Here is a 15,690-nt window from a genome sequence, read left to right as displayed (position 1 = left end):
TTCCAGGTGCACAGTGAAAAAGTTTATTTATGACAGATTTCAAAACTCGGAAGAGAAGACAAAGAAATGCACAAAAGCATCACAAAACTGTTACATAATATAAAAACACTGAGAACTGAGCTATTTAAAGAACCATAGCTCAGGATCATCACTGTATCACAGCAACACACTCAATGCCACAGGGTGATAAAATATGGTATTGTAAAAGAAAAACTTCTCAGCAGGACACAAGACTCAAATACAATTTGGTACAGAGTTCTTAATGTGGAAATTATAGGAAATATTGACAGCATTTCTCATGAGGGTGACATGTAAAACAAGTTGATAAATGATTAGTTAGGATACTTTTATATAAAAAAGACAAAACTGTGATACAGATTTCCTTCCAGACCCCTTTTGTAAAGTCAGCATCAGTGAATGATGTAGCACAGTACAGAAAGAACATCTTCGTGGTTGCCAATTGCTTAAATATTTATCAGGAAAACATGATCGCTTTTCAATCAACTGATAGATCTGAGTGATGGCACGAAAGCAGGACCTCCAGAAACGTGAGCTACATGCTGTGGAGCAGTGGTTTAGGAAATCTTCAAGCACCTCTCTGCACTCCCATCATCCATTCCCAGTCTGCTTTCTTCCAATCCATCACTCTGACTACACGCATTTGTAAATGCTTTTGTTTTTTTACAAAGCATCCCAGCGTTTCCTCTAGGAATTTCAAAACACTTCCCATTGTTATTAAGGAAATATGGATACACCAGAGTCATGGGTCATGGGATTGCTTTCTCCAGACTTGACTTGTTCTTTAACATAACTAAATGGAAATAACTCAACTGGATTAAATAAAAGCTAACTCACTTATGGGACAATAATTTCAAAAAGGAACACAATAGTATTTTTAACAGAGAATTTCTTAGTAAAATGTACTGTTCAGAACATGAGAGAAGGAATTAAGATAATGATTTCCAGATGATTCCTGGCCTGAACCTAAGAATCAACAATGACAATCAATAAAAAGGAGCATTACGGACGAGGCATTTCAACCCTGAGTGATGAGGAGAATTCAGGAAGAGCCCCTTAAGTTGACAGTGAACTGTGAGCTCTTTGGCAATACTATGTACTATGATATTTCAACCCAAACTTCAGAATTCTTCATGAACCTGTATCAGAACTTTAGAAAATATGCTTTGTCCCTGAAAGTCATTTCACCTAATTTTTCATCCTCAAATAAGCCAAAACTATCTGCTTAAAATGATACAAAAAACTGAAATTTCATCAAGTAGCCTATGTGTCTAGATTTCTAGGGCACCTTTTCATCATATATTTGTATCTGTGGCACAAATGCCTTAGGCCTAGAAGAATTCAAGGTACATAAAACAGAAATCAGATGATGAGTTCAAACCAGTGGCCAGGACTACAGACAACGTCACAGCTAGTGTCTTGCCCTTGGACTTGGTTTGTGAGGAATGACAATTTATAAATGAGCCATACCATCTATACTACTGCAGTCTGTAGACTATTCATTGTATTTCCTTAACTTGGAGATAAGGGATTCAAATAGGAGAGGTTCTATGTAACCTTCTTGGTTCAAGCAGGAACAATGAGAAACTTCAGAGAGAGCAGTGATTCTGAAACCTGCTTAATGAAGTTTCTCTTTGGGTCACAAATTCTGCCCTAATGTCACCACCTAAATAATGGGATGTACTTGGGAATGCCCAGAAGTGCTAGATGGATTAGACAGAGCAAAAGACAGCCACTGACCGTCACCTGACACACACAGCCAAAGCAGTACTCGCCTGTCTCCTCCCATTCCCATAGAGGTCACCAGAGGCAGAGCACTGATCAGTGGAAAGCAAACACCCAGGTGTGAGTGATTTTCTTCTGTACCAGGGATAGAAACCAGGGTCATTTAACCACTGAGCCACATCCCCAGCACTTCTTTTTTATGTTTTACTTTGAATCAGGGTCTCACTAAATTACTGAGGTTAGTTTCAAATTTGCAATCCTCCTGGGATTACAGGCGTGTGCCACCGCACCTGGTATCTCATGACTGATTTTCAATACTCATTCCCTACTTCCTCCCAAAGAAGCACATGCGGTAGCTCCCTGAGCACAATCACAATGAATACAAGGACTTGCTCTCTGTCAAGCAGTCTTCACAAGCCTACCTCCTACAACAGCAACGGAGTTACCTTCCTTCCTTCCACCAGACAGATTCGCTTTCTATCTTCAACCACCTTGACTCTGCAGGGGTGGTAGGCTTCTTTATTGCGACAAATTTTGGTTTCTAGGCATTCTTCACTTTGGGCAATGTGGAAAGAAACTTAAAGAGGTTGCTGTGGATCCTTTAGCCCCAGGAAAAAAATCTTAAGTAGAAAGTTTAATGGGGGAAGAATGAGAGTAGCCTGCTGTACTCAGTGCCCTGTGTCTGCCCATCCAACACAGGCTAATCATGCCCCTGCGGTCGGCCTGTGGGGGTCTATGTGTTACCCAAACCCCCTCCTGTAGTTCTAGGCTCATCTGTGATGTTGGTCAAATGACTATCCCCTTCTTGGCCATATTCAGACCACATCTGGAACTGACTCCTCTCAGCCTCTCTCTAATTCTACCAGTTTTTCCATGGCACTAAATGCTTTTAAATCCCAAAGAACAGAGAGATGAAATGAATCCTCACGTCAGGATTACACTTAGCAGAGGAGACCTACTAGGTGGTCCTGTTGGAAAAGTCAGCAAATTGGGCTTGGGAATCCCCCAGAAAGCACAAGGAAACCAGGAAAGCTCCTGGCTTAGAGAACAATTCCAGTGAATGAAATGCAACTCAAACATTCAATGAAATGGGATAGGAGTAAAATCCTGGGATATATTCCATAGCTCTGCTCTCCCTCCTGTTTTATCCTGATAGCACTCCTTTTGATCAATTTAAAAGGCAGTTCTCCAGCCGCACAAAACTGTTTACCTTGCACCCCTGCCACCCTCTGCTAGAACTAGTCTTTCATGTAAATACAGAGTCCCTCAGCTCCATACCTTACAACCACAGACTGAGGTTAAAGGCAACTTTTTGCAGAGAAGTGGTCTTTAAAAATAAATATAAAAACACAGACTTTAGGGCTTGGGTTTCACCTAATTCTCTCAAAGAGGGAGAGAATTAGGTGGGGCTTATCAAAATACAAAATTTGTATACTGTGAATTTCACAATATATAATCCCATTGATTAATAAAAGGCAGCAAGCTTATGAATTTAACTCTTCTATATCCCTACTAAAACGAAATAATAGACATTTTTAAAAGTTCATTTTGCTTTCCTAAATAGATTAAAATATTTTAAAAAGCATACAAATCAATTAATTAAAAAATAAGCATAGTCTAATTTCAAGTTGCTACCTACTTCAGTGATAAAGGAGGATTGAGTTTGAATTTCAGAGTCCTGAGGGTGTATCATAAAGCAATAGAGATTAGAATCAAGTCTTTCCAGAGCAGCCTCCCAATTACCCTCACACTGAAATGCCAGTTAGAGGGAAAGGTGGCAGAAATCATAGCCTGAGGGAAGGCAGAAAGACAGCATGAATTTTGAAAGATGAAAAGAAGAAGAACCATTACTGTGAAGGCCACGTCTCAGGTAATCCATGTTGAATGAAACAGGTCTGCTAAAAACCAGGGGCACCCTGACACAGGAGAGCTGGTGTTCTCTATGCAGGGAAATTCTCTAACTGGATATTTGTCAAAAGCACAAAAAGTTAGAATCATCTTTATTTAAAAATTAGCACTTTATGATTTTAAGATCTACATGGCATGTGTGTGTGTTTATATTTATTTTTTGTTTACTGAAATTTTTCATAGTAAAATGTTGGAAAAATCAACTTTAAATAGAACTTCCTTTCCAAATGCCCCATCTATCAACAAAGTAGGAAAATGAAACGGACTGAAGAAATTTTAGAACTCAACTATTCTGTGTGGAGAATTCCAAGATCTGCCCTACAGACTTTCTTCCAAACTGTTTGTTAATATTTACTTGAGCTCTGGAGAATAGAGTGAGAGTGACAGCCAGGGATCTTCATTTCACTGTTTGATAAACATGGATAAGGACAGCCTGAGGAAGTGGCCACCTTTTAGAATTCGCTGGGCTGTGGGTTCTCAAGTAATTTTACCTGTGCTTTAGTAAATAACTTTTGTCTCTAAAGTTCAATTATTTCAAAAATTTAATATGAGAATAGTAAATGCATTAGACTGTGAGATTATCTTCTTTTAGCTATTTGTGCTAATGAAACCAAGAAACACTATGGAAGAAAAAACAGTAAGGAATGCCCAGGACTTCAAAATGACCAGACAATAGCAGGCACATAGAGGTGATGAAAACAAGTCCCTCAGGGTTCCCTGATACAACAGAACCAGGATTCCAAGAAAATAAGCAAAGAGACTCTCATGACAAAAATAAAAAAATAAATGGTGCATGTTATCCCTGGGAGCTTGCTACCTGTGACCTGATAGCTCCATATTGAGATAAAGTCATAGGTTGATAATAAACAGGAAAAAATAAGCAAGGCTTTCAATGACTGAAAAACAGCTCAGTAGAAAATTATTTTACAAAGACCATATTTGATTAGCTAAGGCATGATTCAACTTCATGATGAAAGAGTGGCCACAAAGCTATGTAACGAATGACCCATGACATATTTGCTCTCCACTGCCCAAACAGTCACTAAAATAATTTCTTACAAGATATATAAATTTTGGCCAGTGTGATCCTCTACAAAACACATTTGCAATGATACAATAATGGAGGTACGATGCCACTCAAGAGAATGGAATGCCATGGCAATCCACAACACCCTATCTTACTTTCGGCTTTGCTCCCAGGGGAACAGAGGCTTAGGACTCATGGTCCTTTGTTCCTGACATAGACACTATTACAGACCTACTGGGAGGAGTCTTGCTGTTCAAGTGACCACTCCTGTAGGAGGATAGGCTTGGGGTGAGGAACCCACACAACAAAGGAATAAGCCAAAGAAAACATCATGAAAAGGTGTCAGAGGAGGCAAAGGACTTTGAAATCCTGGAATCACAGTGATTGGCTAGTCACTGATTGGCTAGTCAATTCCTCTGCACTCAATTCCCAGAGAACAAGTAGGCTCCCTCACCATTTAGAACTCCTCACGGGAGTGCTGGTCTGCACCTACACGTGGGGCAGCCTGCAGTCATCCATCTCTGAAGGGGCAGACGCCTCCCAGAGCATCACAGGACTGACCTGTAGAAATGAACATAGTCACCTCCCAAATTCTCCTACAATCATTTTTAACTCTATAGAAGAGGTGGCCTCAGTGGCTCAGAGCAGATGGGAAGCCTTCTGAGAAACAGAAAAAACTGTTTCAAAGGCAAAAATGAAATGTGCTTTAAAAAATAAATAAATAAATAAATCTGAATATTCAAAATTCAACGGGAGTAACAGACTTCACACAGGAATAAGAAACAAAGAGGAACAGATGACTGCTGGAGTCCTGGCCTCACCCTGTTCTCCTTCTCCCCCAGAGGCCCTGGCACCCGGGGGGCTGCCTGCTGCAGCACCACAGCACTCTGGCATTCGTAGGCCTCGGGGTGAACAGAGTGAGGAAGGCTGTTACCAGGGAAATGCAAGCTTTGGTCAGGTAAAGAACATGTACAATCAGCAGCAGTCCCTTTCCTAAGGGACTTCAAACACCAAAAGCTTTTAGCCCTCAATACAAAAAACCCTAAATCCAGAAACTTTGAAAATCTGATTGGGTTTCACTGCATTTAATTCCAAACCAAACAAACAACAAAAAAAATGTGGTGGGGGAATCTGGAGTGTTTTTTTTTTTTTGTTAAACCTCTCTTTGATGATATCCCTCTTTCTTGGATTAAATTTTCTTAAAAATTGAGTAACAATAGAATTTCAAAGGTGGATTCCAAGATCAATTCAGTATCTAATTTCCACCCTTTCTGCATCAACTGCCAGTGCCCTTGGTAAGGGAAACTAGCTCTTGGAACAGAAAGTGATAGAGCCCATTTTTCCTCCCAGAAGATCTTAGGTTACACTGATCATCACTTTAGATTGCATGAAAGTTCTTGCTGTATGGCAAAAACACAGACTTAGGAAAGAGAAAAAAGGAGGGGTCTAGCCATCAGGAATAATAGTACCCCTCCAAGGCAGTGAGGTCTCGCAGCCTGTGCTAGAGAACAAGAATACCCAGCAGGCAGGAATATGGCAGTGGTGAGAGGATGGACAGAGCTTTCTCTGTCCAAGACACTGGGCTCCTTCATGGGCAATGTGCTTTTCCCTCTTCTGGCACCTTAAAAAGTAAAAAGGGTGGATGCCACTGAACACATTGGCATTATAGGCTCTCAAGAGGAGCAAGCAGCAACCTGACTGATAAACCTTGTACCAACACCAATCTATTTGTAAAAGACATCATCCTACTTCCTTTGAGGCTTTTGCCTGACAGGTGCCTTCAAAGAGGGATTTGCTGGCATCTGAAGCAACAAGAGAATGAGTCAGGGACCACAGAACAGGGGACTACACCACCACCTGCAGAAGCCAAGAAGGGGAAAAAGCTACACGGGGTCAACAGTCAGGCATGCCAGGCAGGACGTGAGGCTTAGGAGCCTCCCGCGGAACTTTCAGCTCTTGTCTATCTAAAACAAGAGGCTCCGGCTGGCAGCCTGCGTCAGCCAGCAAATACAGCCTGCCCACTGTCTCAGCAGTCCTTCAGCTAGTGTAGTAGATGTGGAAGTAGAGAGTCTTGTTGCGTAGCAGAGAGTAGGAGTTGTCAAACTTGAGCAGGTAGATACCCTCTCCAGGGTAGTCATGGCTGCCAGCCTGCACATCTCGGTGGCTGTCCCTTCGGTACACAGGCATGACTTCCCCATAGCGACCCCGTAGGGAACTCCTGGAGCCTCTCTCCACATCTCCCACTGGGACAGGTTCTGCAGAAGCAAACAGCAGTATTTGGATATGAGTTCAGAGACTGAACACATCCTACTGGATGGTGAGATGATGAGCCAGGGAACCTCATGATTTCAGTGAGAAGGGGAGGTGCCTTTGGCTTCCTATTATAGGGAACTGAAAAATGTCTGGTGATTTTTTTTTTTTTTTTGGTCAAAACAGTGACTACTGAGTGACACTGGCATTTAGTGCTCCAGGGTGCAGGAGTGCTAAAGTCAGGCTACCTCTATAACAAAGTAGTGACCCATCCCAAATGCCAATAATGTCTACACTGAGAAACAGTGAGTTAGCCTGATGAGCTCCAAACGTGTCTGGGTATTTCTGGGGGGTAGAATGACATATTTAGATGGGAATATCTAGAAATTCTTTCATTCAGTAGGTGAAAGGACTAGCCAACATGAGTAGGAAATGCAGATAAACATGTTGTACAGAGAGACCCCAAAACTTCCACTTGGTTTCCTAAAAAGCGGCAAATAAGACATAAGGTTCTTCTCTAAATACCTGTAGATTTCCTTGCAGACTCAAAGAAGCAAGCTAAGGAACTGATTTTAAGATTCTATAAAAAACTACAAAAAACAGCTAAATCTTAGAATCTACTTTTAGATTACCTCCCCCCTCAAAATATCTCAGGGCCATCCTGAGTAAACACTACAAGTAACAGCTAGAATAGAGCAGAGACTCCTTTTTTCTTTTTCTTCTTCTTGTACACGGTACTGGGGATTGAATCCAAGGGCACTCTACCAGTGAGCTACACACTAGCCCTTTTTATTTTTTTTTTATTTTGAGACATGGTCTCACTAAGTTGTCCAGGCTAACCTTGAACTCCTGCCTCAGCTTTCTGAGTAGCTAGGATTACAGGTGTGCAGCACCATACCCAGCTCAGATACTACTTTTAAACTGCTCTAGCCATGAAGTGAGCAGTCAGACAGCTAAGACAGTTTGCATGGAAGAAAAAAAGGGTACATTTAGCAAATTCACTCAGTTTGGATCCATGTTAAGAATAAATAGCCCTAAAATAAGAGAGAAATGCAACATAACTTCAGGTTTCCACGTGATGTGAAAAACCCAGCTTCTACATACAGAAGCAGTGACTCCTCTCTCTCTGCTCCAACCCTATAGCCACCCCCAGAAAAATGTTGAGGAAACAATTAGGTACTGATTAAAAGGAAAGAAAACTATCAGCTAATGCATCAATACCAACCCTACTGGAATGTTCTCTGAGGGTCTGACTTTGGCCCGCACCTTTTAACTTTAGCTTGTGATGCTGGATTCTGTGCCCACAGTGCTGCTGGATCCCTTCACACCTGCATTCTAAGGAGGACTGCTACAATCCAGGAAGTAGTCACTAGAAGTCAGGCTAAGGTAGAAATGAAAACTGCAAATTATGTTAAAATTAAATTTACCTTCAATTTCCTCCTCCTCTTCTTCTTCTTCATCCTCTTCCTCACTGGAATCACTGACCTGCACAGTTATATCAGTGCTGGTTACAGGGGTCCAGTCAAAATAAACTCCAAAGCCAATGTCATAGTCATCAGTTGCAAACTCCCAGCAGACACGCTTCCCCTCTGGATGAGTGGGTACCCGGATGGTCACCACCTCACCCCGTTTCACCACCAGACGGCTGTTCTTCTCTTTGCCCAGCTTGCTTTTGAATTCCTTCACCTTGGCAAAGGTCCAGATGCATGGAGGAGCCATCAGAGGTGGGGAAACTGAAAGGACAGGAAGTGTGCTATTGGAAAACTGTGGGGAAATGCTCCCACATCCAGCATTTTGCTTAGGGAGGTTGCCACAAAGACATTTTTTGCTACTGGCTTCTCTCACTTCTTTTCATAAGTCATTTTCTTCCCTTCCATCTGCCTACCTTTCTTTACATGTCTATTAGAAATTTAAAAAAACATTTTCTATATTTCTAGAGGTCTTACCTTTCCTGTGGTCCCCCAGAAGATCTGCAGATTCCAAATCAGCTGAAAGAACATCAATAGCTCCTGTATGCTCAGACTGGATCATAACGATGTCTCCAGACCTTTGTGGAACTTGGTACTTGGCCATCTGCACATCAGAACTCTGGTTAAAGGACACACTGAAGTGGCAGATTCCAATTAACCTCTTTCTAAATGAAAGTGAGCCCATCCCTCCCCTATTTCTCCCACTACCCCAATTCAAAGCTTAACATGCTATTCAATATTCCTTTTTTTTCCAAGTACAAGTTGCTAATAAATTCTTCTTTTTCTAATTTTTTTTTTAAGTATGAGTAATTGAACCCAGGAGTCACACGTGCTAGGCAAGTGCTCTACCACTGAGTTATATCCCCAGTCCTTTTATTCTATGTTTTTATTTTGATACGGGGCCTTGAAAGGTTGCCCAGGCTAACCCGGAGCTTGCCATCCTCCTGCCTCAGCCTCCCAAGTAACTGGGATAGACACCACACCATGCTAAATTTTACTTTAAAAAAAAAATGTTCCCTGGGTTAAAGATTCTTTCTTGTTCTTTCCTACCTTTTTCAATTTTACAGAAGTCTTTTTGCTCCATACCCTTTGCACAATCTTTCCCCACAAACATCCTCTCAGCTTGCTCCTGCCTTTGGCATCCAGTGTTCTGGGCCATGCCTGGTCTCACCTTAGCCTGCATAGCACTGTCTGTGGCTTCTCTCATGCCAGTGCTCCCATCATCTAGCTCATCTCCCACTCTGCCACACAGCCTCTGGCTACAAGATTTACTTCTACACTGAGGCTATGTCCTACTCAAGGGTTACTTCTATATGACTATCAGCCAGTTCAACAAAACGCTGCATACAGAAACTGATTTCCAGTCTCAGTCTGTTCCCCCTCCCTCTCATTTTCACTCTCCCTCTCTTTTCTTCTTCCCTCCCTCTCCTTCATCTACACCTCAAGCTCTCACCCTCATCATTACTTTGTTCTATAAACAATTTCATCTTAGAGCAGCCCCAGGATTTGCATTTGAAGAGTGCACTTGCTCCCCGATACCTGACATGCATGGACGAATACATATGGCACTTGATACCCAAAGCCCTCGCTAACCCATACAGTAGCCTATTATGTCTCTATGCTGGGTTTCCCTTCAAATCACTCAGATTGTTTCATGGTATTATGCCTTATTTCCTTCTCCAGCTGGGACACACCTACTGAAATCTACACCTACTGCCCACTGGGGAAAGTGCAGCAGCGAGTCAGCAATACAGTTAGGAGGCTGGAATTGTATTTGTGAGAAACAAATAAATCAATTTTACAATGCATCCAGGCTAGGTTTTCACAGTATCTGTTTTGGCAGAAACAGCACTCCAGTTATTATCTCCATTGCTAGATGAAGTGAATCAGACTTTGACTAGTGTGCTGAAGGAATCCTTCCTTTTCCAAAAGGTTAAGCAACAGATTTCATCTGCAACTCATTTAGCTGCATAGCCTCAGTTTCCTCATTTGGTAAATGGGGTCACAATGGTATCTATCTTGCAAGGCTGTTCTCCGAATAAATAGTGTTGTAGATAAAAAACTTATGTAAACTATAAAGCATTATACAAATGTTATTATAATGCTTGCTGTTTTTATTAAATAGTGATTGTTATTATAATACCCATGCTAATAATAATACAAACAATCCCTACCATCCATATCTCTATGGCAAGAAGACCTCTGTGGCAAGAGGACCACTGCTTATCAACACAACTTTTATAGAATCTTTACCATAAATACTAAGTAAAACTTCCACAGAAAAGTGAGACTAAAATAGTCCAATGCCAAGGTCCTTCACATCAAGAGGATTTTAGAGAACACTGAACACTTAACATTCCTTCCAAAACTTCAGTTTTTTAAAAGGTACCTATTATGTGCTAATACAATAACAGGCCCTGTGGGAGATACAGATAATCATTCACAAAACAATTAAGAGTGAAATGCTACAAAGGGAACAAAGAGAGAATTCTGGAAGCAAGGTCACTATGGTTTCTAACTCCAACCCTTCCATTATGTATCTAAATTTTGGTGCCCCAAACTCCTCTGTATGAGACAGAGCCAGAATATGCTCCCTACCTGGTTGCGGACGTGGGCCTGGTCTGCAGGCAGCAAATGCTGTTCCACCAAAGCTGGAGCCTTGGAGGGATTGGTTGCTCCCTGCAGATCTTCTGTGGCATCCTTACTCACTGGAGATACCATCTGTGGCCTCTCAGAAGAAGAGAGCATGTCAATTCAAGGGCTCTTCAGAAAGGCACAACAGTCTTGGAGAAACTCTGGAATAAAACAGCGTTCAAAGGATACCCCACCCCGACTCTCTGCCTTCTGCATTTAGGCCATTGTCACTTCAGCTCCCCGCTGCCAGGGGCTGAACTGGCCCACAGTAAGGCATTGACCACGAGTGGGCACATGGACTGACAAAGCTAGGTCCCAGGCTCTGAGAACCATAGAAAACAGCTCCGTCATCTGACATGGATTCCCAGTCTGATTTTCTTTCTTGGTGTTATTTCTATTATTTATTTTAACAGACAAATAAAAATTGTACATATTTATGTGTAAAATATTATATATACACACACACACACACACACAAACACTGTGGAATGATCAAATGAGGCTAATTAATATACCCATCACCTCACATAACTTTTTTTGTGTGAGAACATTTAAAATCTATTAGCAATTTTTAAGCATAAAAAATTATTATTAACCATAGTCACCATAGTATGCAAAGATCTCCAGGACTTACTCCCCCCATATCACTGAAGCTTTGTACCCTTTGACGAGCCCCTCCCCATTCTATCCTGTGCCCTGACCTGTGCATAACCACCATCCTACTCTCCGCTTTCATGAGTCTGACTATTCCTCACTCTGGGACGTACTCCACAAGATTTCAACAGAAGTTAGACTCTGAGTTTGGTTCTATACAGTCACCAGAAGGAAGCAAGGGGTGGGAGGCCTGCCTAAGTCAGAGGCTGATGAACAGGCAGTCCCTCTCCACAGTTAGTTACCTCAGGGGCAAAGTCTTTCAGCAGCTCCATTTCATAACCAGGATATCCCAGTTCACTGCCACAGGCAATTGCTTTTTTTTTTTTTTTTTTTGCTGGGGATCAAACCCAGTGCCTCCTGCATAACCAGCAAACCCTCTCCCACAAAACCGCATCCCAGCCTTTCCTTTTAAAGCCCAATAATCAACTATCCTAATGACTGAAAACACAGCTATGTGAATAATTGATTTTGAAGAGGCAAAGGAATGATTCATGGGTCCCTCCATTTCTCTGGCTTCAGAGAGACTAGAAAATGAATTAAGTATCAGGGCTGGAGCACAATACCCCAGGTCTTTTGAAAATCTGCTGCCAATAAAAAGTGACATGGCAGGTTGGGGTGTGGCTCAGTGGTAGAGTGCTTGCCTAGCATGCATGAAGCACTGGGTTCAATCCTTAGCACCGCATAAAAATAAAATAAAGATATTGTGTCCACCTAAAACTAAAATATAATTTTTTTTCAAAGTGACATGGCTTTTTAGAGCAACAGTTATTAAGGATAGTCTGGGGATCCCTGCGGTCCTTAGGACCCTTCAGGGAGTCTGTAAAATCAAATACAACTAAAATCTGTGTTTTCATACTAATAATAAAATATTATTTCCTTTTAACTCTTACTGTCAAGAGTGGGCAGTGGAATTTTCCAGAGACATCTGACATTGCAACTTGAAGCAGAGATGAGAATCTAATTGAGCTTTTATTAAATCCAGGCATTAAAGAGATTTACAATGTCTACATTACTATTACTTTGGAAATTAGTTGCTTTTCTTTTAAAACGTGTTATTTAAACTAATACATATAAAGTTAAAAACTTTGTTGTTTTTAAGTGAATGAATAATTATTTTCTAATTTTTCACTTTAATTTCTAATATAGTAAATATTGATAGATAAAACTTGTCAGGTTGATGAAGGTGACTTAGGAACAAAGCACCAGGCAGCTAGCACATGAAAGAAACACCCATCAGGCACTGAGGGAACCGCAGGGTCTCCTGGCCAACCCTGGATCTCAGCCAGTTCCCCCCACCAACTCCAGTGGGACAAGGGACTCTAAGAGACCCTTTTCCTGTCCCAAGCCCTCCCTTCCTGCCCTAAGCCCCATCAAATTCCAGTCCTGTGGATCCCCTAGGCGGTTTCTCCACAGACCCTCTTATCCGCTCTGTCGGTCTGACAGAGTTCCGCCCAGGAGTAGGATCTCAATAAATCCTCATAAGAGGCTTTTTAAATCTGCCTCCTTTTGGTCACCACCATGGCCTAACCTTACAAAACTCACATAAAAAAAAAGTTCTTTGGGATCCACAATAATATTTTAAAGTGTAAATATTTGATGCCCTATTTTAGGGCAACATTTCTTTATTTCTTCTTTTCTCCTTTGTTAATATAAACAAGAAAAGTAATTCTTAGTTTATAAATTATCTCTTCTTTAGATAAACAGAGGCATTTTTTGGATTATCCAAGGCCTTCCACCTATATCAGAGCAATCAAGAGAATCAGGCTTGCTTGAGTGATCCAGTGTAAGTTTTAAATTGGTCTGCGAGTCTATTTTAATACTTTTTAAAATACTTTTAATTAAACTCAGTAAACTTTTAGTCTGTTTCTGCTTCTCTGTCCCCTCTTCTAGAAGGCAAGCCTAATGTCAGGGTCTGGGCCTCGCTCCTTCTGAAAGCACAGTATGTAAAAGCAAGCCTCGCCCCCGAGCACGCTCACCTCATCTCCTAGAATCCCTAGTTTGTAGAGGGTCACTCCAGCCACTGCGGCCTTTGAATCTTTGATGCTCCTCAGTCACATCCAACACTCTCTTACTCCTACTCCTCTCCACTCCTGCTGTATCCTCTGCCTGCAGCAGTCTTCCTCTAGCTCACTTATGGCTGCCTTCTTCCTTCAGCTTTCTGCACCACTATTCCATTCCATGAAGTTCCCTAGATATCAGGTGTGAAATGGTTCTTCCTTCCCTGACCCTTTCACTCTTCATACCCTTACCCTGATTCATGTTTCTTCACTTAGTACTGCCTGACATACTATGTAACATATTTTGTTGACTGCATGATACACATTAGTTTATTGTGTAAATATTTTGTTAATATTTATTTTTTAGTTGTAGTTGGACACAATATCTTTATTTTATTTATTTATTTTTATCTAGTGCTGAAGATGGAACCCAGGGCCTTGCACGTGCTAGGCGAGCACTCTACAGCTGAGCCACAACCCCATCCCTCAGTTTTTGGGTTTTAACAGAACTGAAATATAGGATCTCTTAAAAACTGATGATGTCTTAAAAGTGCCATAGGTCTAGACTAACACGGAGTTCTCCCACAGGAAGGCTGTGTGTGCTTCTCCCAGTGCAGGAACGTTACCAGCCTGAGACACCCTGAAATTAAGTTCTCTGTTTAAGGATTTTGTTTATACCACACGAGCAGAGTGAATTAGACAACAAACTGATGACTACAATGTGTGGTTCATATTCTCAGGGAAGGTATTTTTCCTCCCCTTAAACAGTGCCAAGTTTGAGACATTCATATTTTCTTGCTGAGCTTTTCTGTGTCTCTATTTATCTTTTAATTGAAGATGCAGGCTGTTGGTGTCCCTATTAGACTCTCTTTCTTGGTGGTACATCATATAACAGCACATCTTACAGGTGAGATGACAACTCAGGTTCTATGAAGCATGCTACATATTTGTTTTCTTTCTGCCTCCCCCACTACAGTGTAAGATCTGTGAGACCAGTGACTTGGACTGTTTTATTCATTTGTAGTACCTTCAATACCAGGTATATAGTAGATGCTCAACAAATATTTAATGAATGAATAAATAGTACATAACCCAAAATATTTGTTGAATTAATAAATGAATATGCTAGCTGGGCACAGTGGTGCATGCCTGTAATCCCCGTGGCAGGAGGAGGCTGAGGCAGGAGGATTGCTGAGGTCAAAGCCAGCCTCAGCAATTCAGTGAGGCCCTAAGCAAATCGGTGAGATCCTGTCTCTAAAACACAAAAAACGGGCTGGGGATGTGGCTCAATGGTTGAGTGCCAGTGGGTACAATCCTTGGTACGAAAAAAAAAAAATAATTAATTAATATGCTAATTTTAACTGGGGAACAAAAAAGGAATTCTGGATCATATTATCATTTATAATATGGGATGGGGGGACTACACGAGTCAATCTGAATTATTTCCTTGATCTTACTGTGGCATCTAAAATTGAGTGTCAGGCTGGGGGTACAGCTCAATGGTAGAGGGTTTGCTAGCATGTGCAAGGCCCTGTGTTCAATTCCCAGGATCGCAAAAATAAAATAAAACCAAGTCTTTGCCTTTGAATATGTTATTTTGAACATATGGTTCTACTTATAATTTTTTTTTAAACTGGACATGCAACAGCCACATAAATTTATGTTCACATTAGCATTTTATGTCCTGGAGGATTACTGAAGGGTATTTTGGGAAAGAAAAATTGCAAATCACTTGATGGTGGTGATAAGTCACGTAGAGGAAAAATCTCCAAGTTAATTTAAGCTTTTTGGTTTGTGCTGAACTGGAACAGGGAGGACAGCCCAAAGGGTGGGGAGAGCCTGGCCAGCCTCACTAAAACGACAGAGAGTTTTGTTGCTTCCATTTCCTGTAGACACAAAATACAAGCACTAAGCTTCCAGCATCAGACCTGCTGGATTTTTTTCTTGACTCCCAAGATTTTAAAATTAAATTTCCTTTGGTCTAAGAATGTTCTGTTTCTACTTCAAA

At 41.3% G+C, this 15,690-nt stretch overlaps 1 protein-coding gene across 3 annotated transcripts in view; it reads right to left on the bottom strand.

Annotated features, from left to right (window-relative positions):
- Positions 1–15,690, bottom strand: part of Tmed8 (transmembrane p24 trafficking protein family member 8) — a 46,184-nt gene continuing 30,494 nt past the window's right edge. The window contains exons 3-6 of one of the 3 annotated variants that reach the window (XM_046440756.2): positions 10,996–11,125; positions 8,875–9,001; positions 8,356–8,661; positions 1–6,933 (exon numbers count right to left, since the gene is read on the bottom strand). In XM_046440756.2, the coding sequence (XP_046296712.1) occupies positions 6,716–6,933; positions 8,356–8,661; positions 8,875–9,001; positions 10,996–11,125 (781 nt within the window). In that variant the 3' untranslated portion in view covers positions 1–6,715. Of the gene's footprint in view, positions 6,934–8,355; positions 8,662–8,874; positions 9,002–10,995; positions 11,193–15,690 lie in introns of all 3 variants that reach the window. The other 2 variants (XM_046440757.2, XM_046440758.1) reach the window with 2 other exon arrangements.

Source organism: Marmota monax, unplaced genomic scaffold (assembly GCF_021218885.2).
Source record: "Marmota monax isolate L192 unplaced genomic scaffold, Marmota_monax_Labrador192_F-V1.1 WCK01_AAM20220418_F8-fsc00017, whole genome shotgun sequence".
NCBI lineage: Eukaryota > Metazoa > Chordata > Mammalia > Rodentia > Sciuridae > Marmota > Marmota monax.
Note: the sequence above shows the minus strand (reverse complement) of the source record. Positions and strands in the feature narration are given on the sequence as shown.